Source organism: Trichechus manatus, unplaced genomic scaffold (genome assembly GCF_000243295.1).
Source record: "Trichechus manatus latirostris isolate Lorelei unplaced genomic scaffold, TriManLat1.0 scaffold00115, whole genome shotgun sequence".
Lineage (NCBI taxonomy): Eukaryota > Metazoa > Chordata > Mammalia > Sirenia > Trichechidae > Trichechus > Trichechus manatus.
The window spans coordinates 7,490,096-7,509,992 of record NW_004444051.1 but is presented as its reverse complement, the minus strand read 5'-3'; the positions used below and the strand labels follow the sequence as shown (position 1 = coordinate 7,509,992).

The 19,897-nt window shown below is 39.3% G+C and overlaps 1 protein-coding gene across 9 annotated transcripts in view; it reads left to right on the top strand.

The window, feature by feature from the left end:
• The window catches only part of CDKAL1 (CDK5 regulatory subunit associated protein 1 like 1), a 926,518-nt gene that overhangs the window by 112,198 nt on the left and 794,423 nt on the right, over nt 1-19,897 (top strand). Inside the window, exon 1 of one of the 9 annotated variants that reach the window (XM_023738355.1) lies at nt 13,250-14,375. The exons of the other annotated variants lie outside the window; for them this stretch is intronic. Coding sequence (XP_023594123.1) covers nt 14,219-14,375 — 157 coding nt within the window. The 5' untranslated portion in view covers nt 13,250-14,218. Of the gene's footprint in view, nt 1-13,249; nt 14,376-19,897 lie in introns of those variants that run through there. 9 annotated transcript variants of the gene reach the window in all.

The following is a 19,897-nucleotide window of genomic DNA, read 5'->3' as shown; positions in this document are numbered from 1 at the left end:
GCATTTAGATCTTCCGTGTCTTTACTGAGCTTCTTTCTGGATGTTCTGTCCTTCACCAAAAGTGGTGTGTTGAAGTTTCCTACTACTGTGGAGCTGCCTATCTCTCTTTTCAGTGCTGTTAGAGTTTGTTTTATGTATTTTGGAGCCCTGTCGTTGGGTACATAAGTATTTATTGTAGTTAAGTCCTCCTGGTGTATTGACCCTTTAATCATTATATAGTGTCCTTCTGTATCCTTTGTGGTGGATTTCACTTTAAATTCTGTGTGGTCAGAGATTAATATTGCCACTTCTGCTCTTTTTTGAGTGTTGTTTGCTTGACATATTTTTTCCATCCTTTGAGTTATAGTTTGTGTCTTTAAGTCTAAGATGTGTGTGTCTCTTGTAGGAAGCATATATACAGATCATGTTTTTTTTTTTATCGAATCTGCCACTCTCTGTCTCTTTATTGATGCGTTTAGTCCATTTACATTCAGTGTAGTTATTGATAGGTATGAGTTTAGTGCTGTCATTTTGATGTCTTTTTTTGTGTTGTTCACAGTTTCTTTGTTCCACTTAATTTTCTGTACTGAGTCTTTTTTTTTTATGTATTTTCTTTTCATCTGTTTCATTGTTGTTGATTTTGTGTTTGCTGAGTCTTTATATTTTTCTAGTTTTTTATTTTGACGTGTAGGATTGTTAGTTTCCTTTGTGGTTACCTTAATATTTAACCCTATGTTTCTAAGTTTATAGCAGTTTTATTTCTTTATATTGCCTTGACTTCATCGCCATATGAAAAATCTATGTCTACATTTTGTAAGTCCCTCTTTTTTGTTTTAATGTTGTCATCATTTACACATCGGCGTCGGTTTCCCTATTTTCAGTGTTTTAGCTTTGATTTACTTTTGTGTCTTCCCTCTCTGGGTTGATATCTGGTTGCTGTGTCCTGTATTTTAGTCTTGGGTTGTTATCTGATGTTACTTATTTTCCAGCTGGAGGACTTCCTTTATTATTTTTGTAATTTTGGTTTGGTTTTTGTAAATTCCCTAAATTTCTGTTTATCTGGATATGCCCTAATCTCGCTGTCATATTTGAGAGACAGTATTGCTGGATATATAATTCTTGGCTGGCAGTTTTTTTTCTACAAGGCTTTATATATGTCATCCCATTGCCTTCTTGCCTGTATGGTTGCTACTGAGTAGTCCAAGCTTATTCTTATTGACTCTCCTTTGTAGATGCCTTTTTTTTATCCCTAGCCACTCTTAAAATTCTCTGTCTTTGGTTTTGGCAAGTTTGATTATAATATGTCTTGATGACTTTCTTTTGGGATCTGCCTTATGTGGGGTTCGATGATCATCTTGGATAGATATCGTTTCATCTTTCACAAAATTAGTGAAGTTTTCTGCCAGCAAATCTTCAACAATTCTCTCTGTATTTTCTGTTATCCCCCTGTTCTGGTACTCAAATCACTTGTACGTTATTCCTCTTGATAGAGTCCCACATAATTTTTAGGATTTCTCCATTTTTTTTTTAATCCTTTTATCTGATTTTTCCTCAAATAAGTTGGTATCAAGTGCTTTATCGTCAATCTCGGTTATTCTGACTTCCATTGCCTCAGTTCTGCTCCTCTGACTTTCCATTGAGTTGTCTGATTCTGAAATTTTATCATTAATCTTCTGGATTTCTGACTGCTGTCTGTCTATGGATTCTTGCAGCCTGTTAAGTTTGTCATTATGTGCTTCTCTAATCTTTTTAATTTCTTCCATTGCGTGTTCTGCATTTTGCGTAATTTCCTTCCTAATTTCTTGAAGAGTTCTGTATATTTGTCTTTTGTATTCTGCCTCCGGTAATTATAAGAAATTTTCCTCGTCTGGAAAATTTATAGATTATTTATTTTGGGAGCTTGCTGAAGCCATCATGGATTACATCTCTATGTGATTTGGTATTGACTATTGTCTCCAAGCCATCAATAAGTTAGTATATTTATTTATTTTATGTTTGCTTACTGTGTCCTAGCTTCTTTTTTTGTTTTGATATGCCCAAATAGGCTGCTTGTATGAGCTAGTTTGATTGTTGGCAACTTTGAAGCTCTAATGTCCTGTCACCAGGTGGTTCGATCTGTCACTAAGTATGTGAGCTCGAGAGTCTCCCCTCTTCTCCTGTATGAATTCAGCTCAGATGCCCAGGTAGATAGCCATCAAGTGTGTGGTGTAGGCTCACACTTACAGTCCTAGACTGGCATGTGTGATTGGTGTAGGCATAGACATCTCGCTGCAGCAGGGGAACACGCTCTGAGCAAGTCATGGGGGTGATGGCCGCCCCCAAGTGTCCAGGAGGAAGGCGTGTCCCTGTTCGCTATAGCGCGTAGGTGGGTGGTTTTTGCAGCCGGAGTATGAGCACCTAATGCTGTTGGCTGTAAGGACTGGGAGGCACATCTAATTCATGGGCCCCTATTGCAGGTGGCTAGGTGTTGTGGGTGGAGCCACCGGTCCTCAGGCCCCTGATGTGGGTATGTGCAGACCCTGCTTAATGGGCAGAGCAGTGTCAAATGTCAAGAACCTGCCACTTCACAGCTGAAACAGTTGAAGTTAGAGTTCTGGTATATACCCTGTTGTCCTGCAGTAATGAGAGTCTACGCTGTTGAGATGGGCCCACACAAGTCTGTGCAGGGGTAAATGCACCCAAAATCTGTTTAACCCTTATGCCTGTACCTAGGCAAAGGAGTTGTGCCTACCCTGGGTTCCTGGCTTAGGGGAGCCGGCAGTTTATTTTTTCCTATTTGTTAATTTGTTCACTCTCCAAGGCCGGGAGAAAGGCTCTGGACGTGTGACGAATCTTCCTTCCCGCCCAGGGGACTCGGCAATTCCTGAAGTCAGTCCAGGACCCAGTGCAGAGCAGGGAACGGGGAGGTAAATGGGAGAGAGGTTTTTCCCTTAGGGGGGTGTTTCTGATCCGCGTGGTAGGTTGTATGCAATTACTTACCTTTCGCTGGATCGAGGGCTGTTTCTCACTTGTTCTGGTTGGCCGTGCAGACTCTCAGCCGCTGGGTCTCTCCCAGTACAGAAAACGTGCCTCCCTACGACGGCTGCTTGCCTTCCTCACCGCTCACCCCTGAGGTGCTCAGGCCTGAAAGGCTCAGGCTGTCACCGGGTCAGGTCTGGCAACTCCTCGCTGCTTCCGAACTGTCTCTCCCTCCCTGCTACTCAGTCTGGTTCCTCAACTCTGCCTTTGATGTTCAGGGCTCCCAGATTGCCGTATATAATTCAATCGCTTTTTTTTTTCAGGTCTTTGTTGTAAGGGGGTCCACCGGACGTGTCTGAGTACTCCGCCATCTTGGCACCACCTCATTTAAGAGTTTTTAAAAAGTATTTTTTAAAAGTTTGTGACAGTTTTATACCTATATTGTAACAGATACCCTCTTCTTTTGTTTATTCCTCATTCTATATTTAAATAAACTCAAAAAATAGACTCAGTATTTGCTCTCAGATGTTTCATTTAAGGCTACTACATGCCTCAGTTATTTTCATTCTTCTCTAGGTTATCTAGATGTTTATATTTAAGTCCTTGTTTTCCCTGAAACAGAAAATATTCATGGTTGCTATATTTCCTAAGCTCCTATACTCACATATGTGAAATTGTATTTCTTAAGAATAAAAATTGGGAACTGTTAATGAGATGTTGGAGAATTTTATTCATTCTCTTTTTTATCTTCATAATATTGCATTCTGATTTTGGGTGGATAGTGTGGAGAAAAGGAGTGGAGAACAGCATTTGGTGGATTACTGAAAAAAAATTTTAAAATAATTTTATTTTGTTGTTGACAATATACACAGCAAAACATACACCAATTGAACAGTTTCTACATGTACACTTTAGTGACATTGATTACGTTCTTCAGGTTGTGCAACCATTTTCACCCTCCTTTTCTAAGTTGTTGCTCCCCCATTAACATGAACTGACTGTTCCCTAAGGTTCCTATCTAATCTTTCGAGTTGCTGTTGTCAGTTTGATCCCATATAGATAGGTAATTCTTAAAAGAGCGTAATGCTCAAGGCAAACCTTTTTTTTAATTGGTTAAGCTAAACTGTTCCTATTTTTTTTATTGTACTTTTTTTTATTATAGTTCAGGTGAAGGTTTGCAGAACAAATAGTTTCTCATTAAACAGTCAGTACACATATTGTTTTATGACATTGGTTAACAACCCCACGACACGTCAACCCTCTCCCTTCTTGACCTTTTTTTTTTTTTTTTGGTGAAAATATACATAGCCAAAGATACACCATTTCAAAAATTCCTACATGCACAGTTAAGTGACATCGATTACATTCTTCCAGTTGTGCTGCTATTCTCACTTTAGATGAAGGTTTACGGAACAAAATAGTTTCTCGTTAAACAGTTAGTACATGTGTTGCCCTATGACAATGGTTAACAACCCCACAACATGTCAACACTGTCCTTCCTCAACCTTGAGTTCCCTATCACCGGCTTTCCTGTCCCCTTCTGCCGTCTAGCCCTTGTCGCTGGACTGCTGTGCCTCATTAGTCCTGTTTTATTTTATGGGGCTGTTCAATCCCCTGCTGAACGGTGAACCTCAGAAGTGACTTCAGCACTGAGCTAAAAGGGTGTATGGGGGCCATACTTTCGGGGTTTGTCCAGTCTCTTTCAGGCCAGTAAATCTGGTCTTTTTTGTGTGTGTTAGAATTTTGTTCTACATCCTTTTCCAGCTCTGACCAGAACCCTCTGTTGTGATCCTGGTCAGAGTAGTCAGTGGTGGTAGCCGGACAGCTTTTAGCTGTACTGGACTCGGTCTGGTGGAGGCCTTGGTAACTGTGGTCCATTAGTCCTTTGGAGTAATCTTCTCCTTGTATCCTGTTCTGTTCATTCTCCCTTGCTCCTGAAGGGGTGAGACCAGTGGAGTATCTTAGATGGCTGCTCACAGGCTTTTAAGACCCCAGACGCTACTCACCAAGGTAGAATGTAGAACATTGTCTTTATAAACTGTGTTATGCCAGTTGAGCTAGATGTTTCTGAGACCACTGTCCCCACAGCCCTTGGCCCAGGAATTTAGTCCCTCAGGGAGTTTGGATGTGTCTTTGGAGCTTCCATGACCTTTCCTTGTACAAGTTGTGCTGGCTTCCCCAGTATTGTGTACTGTCTCACTCTTCACCAAAGATACCACTTATCTATTGCCTATTTAGTATTACCCCCCCACCCCCGCCCCTCCCATCCCTGGTAAGCAGCAAAGATTGTTAGTTTTTGTGTGTAAACTTTTTTTATGAGTTTCTACAATAGAGGTCTCATACAATATTCGTCCTTTTGTGATTGACTTATTTCTCTCAGCATAATGTCCTCCAGTGTTATTTGGTTTTAAGAAGACTTCAGGGAGAATTACTGAAGTTTTTGTACCTAGTTTTATTTGTTTTCTTTGCTTCCTGGTGACATTTTTCAAAAGCTTATAGATTGAACTTGGCCCCTACCCTAAGAAACACTATTAGTGTTTTCTAATTTTATTATTTTGTTTAGTTCATTGTGTTTTGAGAACGATAGGCTAACTGATTCTGTATTTTTTTTCCATCTTTCACCTTGACCAATGTGTTTTCTCCCCAGAGTCCTTTCTACTCTACCTCTTTGCTCAAATTTACTATCTATATTTTAAATAGTAATAAAATGTTTTTGTGCCTAAGCATATTTACGGTGACTGATTATTTTGTTTTGGTATGGATTGTTTTCAAAATAAAAATGTATATTAAAGGTATTTTGTTGGTTATTAAAATAAGAATGTATAAATCTCTGTATTCCCAGGACAAAACAAGAATAACCTTTCTTCAAACAAACTATTCTAGTCTTATTGGTTGTTGGAGAGATCTCATCATCTTTTTGGTTAAATATATACCCTTATTTTAGAGAAATGATATTTTGCAAAGTTTTAAGATAATCTGTGTACAAGTTAACTTTGTAAGCTAAGAAAGCAAACTACAGTTGGCTGGCTCTCCGTATCTGCAAATTCTGCATCCAGGGATTCAACTAACCGTGGATCGAAAATATTCAGGGAAAAAAAAAAAAGTTACGTGGTTGCTGACATGTACTATGTAGTTAAGCCTAAGATGATTGCGTCTGTACTGAACATGCAATGATTTTTTTTCTTGTCATTATTCCATAATCAATACAGTATAACAACTATTTACTTAGCATTTACATTGTATTAGGTATTGTAAGTAGTCTAGAGATGATTTAAAATATACAGGAGGATGTGCGTAGGTTATATGGAAATACTGCACCATTTTATATAAGGGACTTGAGCATCTGCAGGTTTTCGTATGGGGGCAGGTCCTGGAGCCAAAACACCAAGGATACCTAGGGATGACTGTAAAGCGTTACTCAGTGATCCATTTGGGATATGGGGAATGGGATATTAATGATAATATAACATAGTCTGACTCTTAGACTTACTCTGTAGCACTTACTTTATTTGGTGTATTAAAGGCTTTAAAATGTGATTCTTTATAATTAATATACTTTCCCCAAACTCAGTGGGAAAGGGAAATTGCTATGTTGTGTTCAAACCTGCTTAAAATAAAACCTTATTGCTATAGTTTACAGAAGAAGTATACTGATTAGAAAAAATATTTATACAATGAAAATTTTTGCTCTGTAAGTTTTACCAAAGTAAATTAAGTTGGGGGTTATTTAAAGGGGGAAGTTTTATAGGTTCTGAAGCCATGAAGAAAGAAAGATAGCATTCTCTGAAGAAAAGTAGCATTATGTAATAGTCCCTTATTTTATTACCAATATATTTTTATGTGCTTTTAAATACATTTAAAAGCAGTGGTGGTTAAGGGTGCGGTATCTGGAGCCAGACTGCTGAATTCAAATCCAATCCCATTGCCACCATTTGGTGGTGTGTGACCTCAGCTGAGTTACTTCCTCATCTGTAAAATGGGGATAATCATGTACCTGCTCCTAGAATTGTTGTGAGTATTGAATGAGTTAATGCATGTAAATCACTTAGTGCCTGGCACAAAGAAGGTGCTCTATAAGTGACAGCTGCGATTGTATTGTTTTTTGTGAATCTTGGTTTATTATTTATGTGCTTTCTTTGGGGGATTAGCCTGCAGGTTATTGTGGAGTTCTTTTATTAAGATCAGATCCTATACAATTTTGGAGAGTTTACTAGCTAATTCAAGCAGTTTTTTTTCAAAGTTTATAGATCGCTATTTGGTAGTTTGGGGTGTCCACTAGGACGAGATGGTGTAAAAAGGGATGACTGGTTGGCTCATAGGTCCCTGGTTGGCAAAAAAGTTTGTACTCAACATTAACCTAAAGGTTGGCGTTCAGACCCACCCAACAGTGCCTCTGAGGAGAGGCATGATAATCTCCTGCCATAAAGAATCAACTTGATGGCACCGTGTTTGGTTTTGGTCAGGGTCAGCTCTTGGTAGAGACCTTTTTTTAGGAATGGAGTAGTATTTAAGCTGAGACCAATGGAGACAGCCAGCACCACACCCCCAGGTCTCTCTCTTTCCCATCATTGGTCAATTAAGGGAATTAGATTTTATATTCACTTTTATAATTTTTTTTCTGTGTCTTTTCTTCCTTCCTGAAGATGCTTCTTACAGTCTTTACGTCTGCCACAGGGGCAGTCTGGGCAGATAACAGGATGCCAACTGCTGCCTATATATACTGTGTGAAAGGCCTGCCGTTGATATAATTGGATCTCTGCCTTTCTTCACCTTAATGCTCTGTAAACCACCTGCCACCCCAACTTCCCCCCACACCACAAGTACATTTACGAAGCTGGGCTATGATCTTGCAGACTAGATCTGAGGGCTAGAGTTAATTTAAAACCATCTACCTTCATTAGTGAAGGGAGGAGTGGGGAAAAAAAGGAGACTTAAAAATTTGAAAAGCATTTCAAATTAAATATTAAGATTTGTTGTGTGCTATTGAGTCGATTACTTAACGCTCATATTTTTTTTATAAGATTCTATCTGTAATTCCATGTAACAACACATTTCTGTAAAGTGTATGGAAGCCAAATTTTGTTTGCTTAATTGTGTTTATTATATTCACATCCTAGTAGGGTAGGGTATAGAGTAGAAATAATTTTTCTATTAAGAGGGTGAATAATTATTACCTTCTTTGTAATAATGATTTTCTTGAAACAAAATTCTGACTGTAATGCCTTTATGCCTTTTTGGATAGATCCTATGTATATGATTGTGGTTTATAAAATATTCTGACCACCTTCATCTGTTTTCTGGGTAGTAACATGATTTCTGGGTAGTAACATGATTTCCCAGAATACCTAGCACACCCAATTCAGTTAATATTTGTCTTTGCTTTGGTTGCAATAAGACAAGACTTTGAAGCATTGTAGATAAAGATATTAAAGAAAGTCAATCCCTAGGTAAAATTATTCTGTTTCTATTGGGGAAGGTAGAGCTTTTCAAGAGTGAATAAATTTTAGATGAGACAATTTGTTTTTTTAAGTGTAATCTAGAAATAGTTACATATTCTATTCCACTTTTGAATGTATAGAAAAACTCTCAAATTACTTAACCTGGATTCTCTTGTCTATCAAATATAAAAATGCTCTTAGAGAAAAGTTTGTTGGTGAATTAAGTTAAAGTGTTCCTTGAGTGTGTATCCATTTTACCTTTTCTGTGTTCGTTAGTTGAACAAGAATTGAATTCAGTGGTGTATTCATCAACTCTGGTTCCCATAATTCTCACCAGGGAAATATGTGAAATCCACTAAATTAATGAAAAGCTTTGAATCTTTTGTGACTTGTGACAAATCCCTGAAAATTAGGGCTTTCTAATGAGTCTTATATAGATAGTGTGTAAAAAGTCAATATATTGCTATAAGCTACAATTTAATAAATGTTTAAACATATTTGGCTCAAATGCATTCTGTGTATTTTATTCCTCTTACGTGATTTGTAATATTTAGATCTATTTTTCCTGTGGGGTTAGAAAGAAGTAAAGCATTTATAATCAGTGAACTGCTTCTGGGTATAGCTCAACATGAATAGATTTTGTTGTAATAAAGATTATAAAACTTCTTAGAAGAAAATATGTACTGCTGTATATTAAATCAGTTTCCATAACTTTGTCAGTTTATACTCTTTTGACCCATTTTAGCTTAGCAGTCTTTCTTCTTGGCTTAGGTTAAAACAATAGCCCTGTCTCTAAGACTTAGCTTAATTATACCCTCCCACTCCCAACCATTAAAATCAGACTAAACTAACTAACTAACTAACTAACTAACCAGCCAACCAGCCAGCCAGTCAACTCATGGTGACCCCATGGTCATCAGAGTAGAATTGAGCTCTATAAAGTTTTCAATGGCTGTGATCTTTTGGAAGGTCCCTGGGTAGTGCAAGTGGTTTGTGACTGACTACTAACCTAAAGGTTAACAATTCATATCCACTGTCTTAGTCATCTAGTGCTGCTATAACAGAAATATCACAAGTGGATGGTTTTAACAAAGAGAAGTTTATTTCCTCACGGTCAAAGTAGGCTAAAAGTCCAAATTCAGGGCGTCAGCTCGAGGGGAAGGCTTTTTCTCTCTGTCGGCCTTATTCTCTTCAGTGTTCCCCCGGACTAGGAGCTTCTCTGCGCAGGGTCCCGGGTCCGAAGGACGTGCTCTGCTCCTGGCGCTGCTTTCTTGGTATATGAGGTCCCCCTGTCTCACTGCTCACTTTTGTCTTTTATAGCTCAAGAGATTGCCTCAGGACACAATCCAGTCTTGTAAATTGAGTCATGCCTCACTAACACAACTGCCGCCTATCCTCCCTCATTAACATCCCAGAGGCAGAATTTACCACACTTGGGAAAATCACACAATGCCTGGAATCATAGCCCAGCCAAATTGATACCCACATTTTTGGGGGACATAATTCAATCCATGACACCCACCCAGCGACACTACAGAAGAAGCTTGGCGATCTGCTTCCGTATAGATTATAGCCAAGACAACCCTATGGAGCAGTTCTACTCTGTAACACATGGGATCGCCATGAGTAGGAATCCACTCGATGGCAATGGGTTTTTTTTTTCTCTTGGATCCTCTGGAAGTAGATCACCAGGCCTTTCTTTTGAGGTGCGTTTAGGTAGATTCAAACTGCCAATCTTTCAGTTAGTACTTGGCTGTTCGCACCACACAGGGACTCTGAAGTCAGACTTAGGGTCTATATTATCTTTGCTGTAGTTACTTTGGGGGAGTGGAGAAACTTAAGGGTGTGGATGAGCATAATTTTTTTTTTTCTATGTACTTGATTTTGTAAATATTTTACCTTTAACTTCGTATTTGTTACTTTTTTCCTCCTAGACTTACTGAGTTAGAGTCAGTTTCATCATTTAGGAGCCTTCTTCCTGTATTATTGTTATTCCCCCTCCCCCCGATGGTTATGTTGATACATGAACCTAGCTTCACTGCCTCATAAAATGTTGGTGCTGGGAGGGATCATTTCCCATCTGTCTCATTTTGTAATAAGCTGCTTGCAAGAAAGTAAGCTAGATAGGAGCAGGGACCTTGTCTAAATCTTGGTCACCTCTGTTTTCCTAGCACCTGGAAGAGTGCCTGATACATAGTTGTTGTTAGGTGCCTTTGAGTGGATTTTCAACTCATAGCCACCCCATGTGATAGAGTAGAACTGCCCCACAGGGTTTCCTAGGCTGTAGTCTTTACAGAAGCAGATTGCCAGATCTTTCTCCCATGGAGTGGCTGGCTGAGTTTGAACTGCTGACATTTTGGTTAGCAGCTGAGTGCTTAACTATTGCGCCACCAGGGCACCTTATTCTTATCAATTATTAGGCACTCAGTAATCCATGTTGACTGAGTGAAAGGAAATGAGGTTAAGAGGCTAAGTGAAATGGTATGTGGGAATGTATCTTGTAACACATTCTATTAAATGAATTAGTGTATATGAAAGTTCTCTAAAGGGCTCTGGAAAGACTAGTTGTTTATTATTAGCATCAGTAGAATATTAGATCATTATTAATGATATTTATTCATTATTAAAGTATATACCTGGTATATTTTTGGAGCCCTGGTGGTGCAGTGGTTAAGAGCTCTCCTGCTGGTTAACCAAAAGTTCAGCAGTTTGAATTCACCAGCTGCTTGTTGGAAACCCTATGGGACAGTTCTCCTGTGTCCTGTAGGGTCATTACGAGTTGAAATTGACTTGACGGCAACAGGTTTGGTTTTTGGTTTACCCGGTGTATTTTGTTAGGAATGCTTTTCTTTGTATGTAACAGAAAGCCTAATCAAAGGTGGCTTAAACTAAGGGTGATTTATTTTTCTCCCATTAGTTTATGTATCCACTGAAGTTTGGAGGTAGGTATCAATCTGACTGATTTAGCAGCCCAACGACGTCAGGGCTATTGCTTTTGTAATTTTCTTAGCCTGTCCTTTGTGGTGGCAAGATCAGTGCCCTAGTTGTAGGCATCGCCCAGGCACCAAGAAAGTGGATGGGTTGACGTCAGCATCCCTCTTTATTTTTCCAGGAAAGCAAAAGCTTTCCTAGAAGCGTTGCAACACAGCAGACTTCCACCTCTCTTATTGGTCCACACTGTTTCCAGTGGCCACCCCTAACCTTGAAGGAAAGCTGTGAGAGTGTGATTTCGTTTTTTCAACCTCTGGTGGAAATGGAGAAGGGAGAAGGAGTTTAGAAATGGGTACTGAGTTTGCTAACCAACAGCATGTGCGAAGTCCACTATTTGGGCTAGCTCAAATCTGAATACATTCCATGTATACGTTAAGGAAGGAGCCCTTGTGATGCAGTTGTTAAGTGCTTGGCTGCTAACCGAAAGATTGCCAATTCGAAACCACCAGCAGCTCCATGGGAAAAAGAGGTGGCAGTCTGCTTCCATAAAGATTTACAGCCTTGGAAACCCTCTGGGGCAGTTCCAATCTGTCCTGTGGTGTCACTATGAGTCAGAATGGACTCAATGGCAGTGGGTGTGGTTTTTTGGTTTTTTTTTGGGGTGGTGGTGGTGCAAGTGGTTAAGCACTCAGCTACTAACTGAAGGGTTAGTGATTTCAGTCTACCCAGAGGTGCCTCGGAAGAAAGGCCGAGGGATCTACTTCTGGAAAATCACAGCCATTGAAAACCCTATGGAGAGCAGTTCTACTCTGACACACGTGGCTCGCCACAAGTCTGAATAAACTCCATGGCAACTTTTTTTTTTTAAGATGTATGCAGTTTACAGAGAACATACTCATTATCTCTCCAAGGGAGATTATACCTACTCTCTCTAGTGATTGCATCTACCTCAAATTCTAAGATGTCTAGTTCATGTATATAATCCTGTCTGTCAGGTTTGGCTGTAGTTTGTTGTGCTCTGGTGACCTAGAGCTAAAAGGGAATATATTTGCTTCGAATACACCCAGCAAACTGCAATGGTTAAAGGAATGAGATAACTACACAAATCCTTCCGCTTAGAAAAAGGAAGAATTAGAAAGAACAGTCACTGAGTTATCAACATACCATGCTCTGCAGGATATGAATATTGAAAACTTCCTGCGCTGACAGTGGATAAAATTCCTTAATTAACCTTGTTTATGTTCCCTGGGACAATCTCCTTTGTCATCCTCAGTCACATCTGACCACACTGTCTTGCTTGCTGTAGCTATATAAGAAGTCTTGAGGACCGGATAGACTTATTCCTCCTACTTTGTTCTTTTTCAAAATAGTTTTGGCTATTTGGGTGATCTTTGATTTTTTCAACAGCATTTTATATCAGCATACATATCCTGTACGTATTTTTTGGATTTATACCTAAGTATTTGATTTTCTTTGGAGTGATGGTAAATGGATTTGAGCTTTTGATTTTGGTTTCCACTTGTTCATTGTTAGTACAAAGAAATGCAATTGATTTTTCCTTGTTAATCTCATATTCTACAACCTTGCTGAACTTCTTATCTGTAGGAGCTATTTTTGTAGATTCCCTGATTTTCTGTGTAAGACAATCATGTCAGTCTGCAAATAGAGAATTTTATTTCTCCTTTTCTTAACTGTGTGCCTTCTGTTCCCTTTTCTTGCCTTATTGTGCTGGCTAGAACTTTAGTACTGTGTTGATTAAGAGTGACGAGAGTGGACAACCTAGCCTTTTTCCAGTCTTAGGTGGAAAGCATTTAGTCTTTTATCATTAAATGTGATGTTAGCTGTAGTTTTTTTTTTTTTTTTTTTTGGTAGATGCTTTTTATGAATTTCAGGAAAATCCTCTCTCTCCCCAGTTTTCTGACTTTTTTATCAGGCCAGTTTTTAATAGATTGTTCCTTGATTTGAGTTTCTCTGATGTTTCCTCCTGAATAGATTCAAGTTATGCATCTTTGGCAGGAGTATCACAGAAGTAATGCTGTGTTCTTCTCAGTGCATCCTATCAAGTGGCACAGGATTTTGATTTGTCCCATTATTGGTGGTGTTGACTTTGGTCAGTTGATTAAGGTGTGGTGTTAGTCAGGTTTTTCCACTGTAAAGTTATTTTTTTCCTGTGGTAGTTAGTATGTGTTTTGTGAGAAGATACTTTGAGACTATGTAAATTTCCTATTCTTTAAACTTTTACCCTTCTCACTCTCCTATACTCCTCACCTCCTGGCCCCCCCACAGGAATGCCCTTCTCAGCCCTCCAGGCTTCCAGCACTGCTCTTGGCTGCCCCCTGTGGAGACGTTCTTCTTAAACCACACTGGGCTACCCTCCTGCATAGACACCATCTCCACCCAATTTATGCTCTGACAACAGACACGGGGCTACTGCCACCACCTGCCCAATGTGGATGCCCTCTTCGCCTTCCAGGGGCTTCCATACCTAGGCAGCTACCCTTCCCTGCAGATGCCGTTTCATTGCTCCCTCGCTCCGACACCCCATATGCTGGGCTGTCCTCACTGTTCTTGTGCTCTGATGCTCTAGGCTGGGCTGCCTGTCATAGTGGATGCTCTCACCCTGCTCAGACTCTGACACCTCCTTTCTGGATGCCCTCCTATCTCTCAGGCCCTAATACCCCATGCTGAGTTCTCTCCTGCACAGATGCCTTCCTCATCCTGCTCTCATGAGCACTCTCTTCCACCTGGATGGTCTCTGATACCACCCTTAGGCTGCTGCCCCACCTTCTCTCAGCACAATTGCCCGACTTGTTTAGCCTCACCCAGTGGCTTTGCTGGTGTAGTGATTAAACACTTGGCTGCTAACTGAATGGCCCGTGGTTCGAACCTACCAGCCCTTCTGCAAGAGAAAGATGTGGCAGTCTGCTTCCCTAAAGATTACAGCCTTGGAAACCCTATTGGACACTTCTGCTCTGTCCTATACGGTCGGTGTGAGTTGGAATCGACTTGAAGGCAACGGGTTTTTTTGTTTTGTTTTGTTTAATGGCTTTGTACCCAATGGTAGAGCAGGTAAGTGGAACTCCAGTCTCCTCTTAGATGCTATATTCTTATTTAGCTCTGTTCTTTGCTTTCTTACCTCTTCTTTCTACCTTGTAGGTCTTTTCATGGGCAGCAGTTAGAGAGTTTATAGGATTGTAAATGTACAGTTTATTTTCCTTAGAGAAAAAGAGATGATTATAAATCACGAACAAATGTGCAAAAGTTGGTTGTTTTGGGTATTATGGAAGAAATAATCCTTACACATGGAGAGTAAAGATAATCCACATAACAGAGCAGTATAGGGTAATATTTAACCTTGGTCGAAAGTAGATGGGGAAGACTCAGGGTACTTTGGATCAGTATGTAGAGTCAAACGTGATCTATCCTGGCCCTTGTCTCCTGCTTTCCAGCTTGTGACCTTGCAAGTCACAACACCTCTTTCTATCCCTGTTTCCGCATCCATAAGGTGGAGATTATAAATACTTACCTCATGGGGCTGTTGGGGAGCTAGGATGAGATAATGTATTAGAAAATGCTTTGCAAGCAGTAAAATGTTATGCAAATGTGGTTCTTTAGTTCTAATTTTATTACATTATCAAAATTGAAATGTGTAGGAAATTAAGTCAAGCATTGTAATTGTACTTGTGACTTCTAGGCAAATTCCATCTGCTTCATAAGGCAGAGAAGAGGTCATCATAAAATTTGCTTTTTACTACCACTTTAAGCTCATTGTTCTGTCAGCATTACTCAACCAGGCAAACGTTCCTCTCTTGAAGTCCTGCCTACTCATTATACTTCTGTGACATATTTCCACCTTCTTGATATTTACCTTTGGCATACAATAGTCGTCCCCACCCGAGTGTCTGCTGTCTGTGAGCTTTGGTGACATCAGCATCATTGACCTTATATGAGTTCTTTCATGCATTTACAATTGTTTATGGCACAGTCTGTTTGACTATATCACTGGGTAGGTATCTTAAAGTGAAACATGTCCAGTGTGAAATTGTACTCTTCTCCTCTGACCTGCTCTTCCCTAAAACAAAAACAAAAACCCATTGCTGTTGAGTCAGTTCCAACTCATGGCGACCCCATGTGTTACAGAGTAGAACTGCCCCATGGGGTTTTCTTGGCCGTAATCTTTATGAGAGCAGATCACCAGGTCTTTTCTCCCATGGAGCCACTGGTGGGTTCAAACCATTGACTTTTTGGTTAGCAGCCGAGCGCTTAACCATTGTGTCACCAGGACTCCTCTGAAAATTGGCAGTGTTGCTGGGTGGGTTCCAACTGCCAACTTTCAGGGGAGTCCTGGTGACACAATGGTTAAGCATTCGGCTGCTAACTGAAAAGTCGATGGTTTGAACCCACCAGTGGCTCCATGGGAGAAAAGACCTGGTGATCTGCTCCCATAAAAATTCCAGCCTAGAAAACCCTATGGGGCAGTTCCTTTCTGTCCTATAGGGTCACTGTGAGTCAGAATCAACAGGAATGACAGTAGTCCTGTGCAAACTGTTTGCACCACCCAGGGACCTTACTCTTCTCTAGAGCTTTCATTTTTGTTACTCTTGTCCCTTTTTGTATTCCCTTCTCAGATTGGAATTCTTTAACTCCTTTCTCTGTCATCTCCCAAATCTAGCCAGTTACTGAGTTCTTTTATTTCTTAAAAAATTCTCTTTCCCTCTTAAGCCTTTGTTTTCCCATAAATAACAGCCCTAATCACCTCACCTTGCCAGTCCCCAGCCTGGGTTTCTGTTGGATAATTGAATGAATATCTCTGGGGCCTAAGCCGGCTCTACAAGGAGCCAGCTCTTCCAGGTGAGTCAGTCAGATGATATAGAACTTGTCTCCAGAGACTTATAAGAACCTCCAGATGGTAAAAGTCAGACTTGGGGAAGAAGTCCTGCCATGCCAGGCCCACCTCTTGCCTGAAAAACCTCTAGAATCTAGGAAGACCTGATCTCTAGAACATGAGTTCTATTATCTAAATATAGCTACTCTTAGCGTTTAGATACATTTCCTTGTAATCTATTTTTAACACGTAAGTTTATTTTTTACTTTTTTCTGTGATTACTGTTATATAAATTTGCATAATGTCTTTTAAACGGAAAAAACATTTTCCCATGATATTCTTTGTAAACACATTTTTTTAACTGGCTGCACAATATTCCACAGAATATTTCTTTTTGAACAAGAACATTCCCTGGAAGGAATACCAGATTCTTATCAGAGCTTAAACCCAGCTTCTACTGAAAGTATGTCTCTAGTATTAACTTTATTTTAATATATATAATTTATTTTTGTTGTTGTTGAGAATATACACAGCAGAACATACCGCCAGTTCAACAATTTCTATATGTACAATTAAGTTACATTGATTACATTCTTCGAGTTGTACACCCATTCTCACCCTCCTTTTCTGAGTTGTTTTTCTCCCATTAACATAAACTCACTTCCCCCTAATTTTCTTTCCTAATCTTTAAAGTTGTTGTTGTCAGTTTGATCCCATATAGATAGATGTTAAAAGAGCACAATGCTCAAGGCAGACATTGTTTACTAGTTAGGCTAAACTATTGTTTGGTTTTAAGAAGACTTCCAGGGATATTTTTGGTTTAAGGTTTAAAGATTATCTCAGGACAATAGTTTTAGGGGTTCATCCAGCCTCCATGGCTTCAGAAAGTCTAGATTCCATGAGAATTTGAAATTCTGTTCTGCATTTCCCCCCATTTGATCAGGATTCTTCTGTAGAATCTTTGATCGAAATGTTCAGTAATGGTAGCTGGGCACCATCCAGTTCTTCTGATCTTATGGCAAAAGAGGCATTTGTTCATGGAGACAATTAGCCACATATTCCATTTCTTCCTCCTGTACCTGACTCTCTTTCGTCTCTTGCTTCAGGTGAAAAGAGACCAACTGTTGTGCCTTGGATGGCTGCTTGCAAGCTTTTTAAGACCCCAGGTACTACGCAGTGAACTAGGCAGTAGAACAGAGGCACTAAACACAATATTGGGTTAATTAATTGGGATGTCCCAGGAAACATGACCCTAAACCTCCAAACCAAGGAACCAAATTCTATGAGGTATTTGGTTATATCTAAGCAGCCTCAACAGTTACTTTTTTTTTTTTTTTGGTCATTGCTGTAGATACATCAAACACTTTAACTTTTGCCAGTTCAGTTTTTTACGGGTGTACAACTTATTGACAGTAATTACATTAATTGGCTGTGCAACCCCACCCTTAATCAGTGTGATTTTTCCATCACCATAAACTGAAACTCAGTACTCTATAAGCAGTAACCCGCCTACTTTCCCCCATCCCTCCCTCCCCTCGTAACCAATAATAAACTTTGGTCTCTATACATTTGCCTGTTCTTCTCCTTTTATATAAGCAAGGTTTTAGTATTAATTTTTGATCGCTGACAAGAACTAATCTGTTTTTCTTCTTAGCTTCGTCTTGATTTTTACTCATTAACATGACTTTCTGCCTTTTTGGTCCTTGCTTGTTCATTTATTTTTGTTCATGTGTTCATTCTTTTATTCCTTCATCAACAATAAGTGCTTTTTGTTGAATGAGTCCTGAGCTCGGTTCTGGGGATTTAAAGATAAATAGTCCTTTGAAGGGACTCGCACTGAGGAGGAGGCATATGAGTTGTTGCCAGGATGTGCTTAGTACCACATTGCCACAGTGCCTTCCTCTTTCTGGAGAGGATAGAGAAGACTTCCTAAGGGAGGTGACATGTAAGCTGAGTGGTAAAAGATGAGTTAGAAGTTTTCTAGGGCAGAAGAGATGTTTAGGCAAAGGGCATAGAAACGTGAACAGTGGTGACTGTGGCTCAAGGTTGTCTTTAGTTGTTTTTGGACAGCTTTATTGAGATATAATTTATATACCGTATAATTCACCCGTTTAAAATGTGCAATTCAATGGCTTTTAGTATATTTGCAGAGCTTGTGTCCATCACCGCAATCAATTATAGAACATGTTCAGTACCCCCAAAAGAAACCCCACACCTATTAGCTGTTGCCCGTCAATCCCTCTATTCCTAGGTAGTCAACAGTCTACTTTCTGTCTTTGAGGATTTGCCTATTCTGGACATTTCATTTAAATGGAATCATACAGTATGTGGTCCTTTGTTACTTACTTTTTTCACTTAGCATAATGTTTTCAAAGTTCATCCACATTGTAGCATGTATCAGCACTTTATTTTTATTGCCCAGTAATATTCCATTATATGAAAACACCGCATTTTGTTTATACATTCATCAGTTGATGGACATTTGAGTTGTTTCAACTCTTTGCTTGTTATGAATAATGCTGTGTGAACATCTGTGTACAAGTTTTTGTATGGACATATGTTTTCATTTTTCTTGGCTATATACCTAGGAGTGGAATTGCTGGGTCATATGGTAGTTCCATGTTTAACCATTTGAGGAACTGCCAAGCTATTTTCCTAAGTGGCTACACCATTTTACATTCCTACCAGCAGTGTTTGAGTCTTCTAATTTCTCCATATCCTTGCCAACGTTTGTTATTATCTTTTTGATTATTGCCATCGTAGTGAGTGTGAGATGGTATCTCATTATAGTTTTAATTTGCATTTCTCTGATGGCTAGTTATGTTGAGTATCTTTTCATGTAGTTACTGGTCATTTATATCTTCTTTGGAGAAATGTCTATTCAGACCTTTGCCCATTTTTTAATTGGGTTGTCTTTTTATTATTCAGTTGTAATAGTTCTTTGTTATTGTCTCTAGTTTTTTGAAGCAAGAATACATTATTTTTGACCTTGTAATTGGGAAATTAGAAAATATATTGACTAAGTTAATCAGTGTAGATTTTGAGTCACCTAAAATAAATTTTAAATCTGAAAGGTATATTTGGAATTAGGGGATATTAACATTAGTTTAAAAAATGGTACCATTAATAAATTCCACAGGTAGAAGTTCAGTTAAACAATCTTGGTCATTTTATCGAGATTATTCTCCCTACTTTTGTACAATGGTGTCAAATACTTAAATACCCAGTGTGACAGTTTTGGTGCCCAGCTACTGTGACAGATGAGAAAGGTGTTCTAGTAGTTCTCCTTTCCCAAATAGTCCTTTATTGCAATATTGTTCCTTCTCTTTATGGCTACTTAGTCTTTATTCAAATTAGTAAAACATATTTGGATTTTTAGAAAGCTTGATACAGTCATTTTGTATCATAGAGATTCACAGATAATAGTTCATACTATCTGTGAATCTCTATGGATCAATTCAACAATATTTATTGAATGCCTACTAGGTATACGGCTGGCTCATTTTGTTTCTCTCCAGGTTGTTGTTGTTGTTAGGTGCCGTCAAGTCAGTTTTGACTCGTAGCGACCCCCATGCACCACAGAATGAAACACTGCCTGGTCCTGCGCCATGCTCACAATCGTTGTTATGCTTGACCCCATTGTTGCAGCCACTGTGTCAGTCCACCTCATTGAGGGTCTTCCTCTTTTTCGCTGACCCTGTACTTTACCAAGCATGATGTCCTTCTCCAGGGACTGATCCCTCCTGACAACGTGTCCAAAGTATGT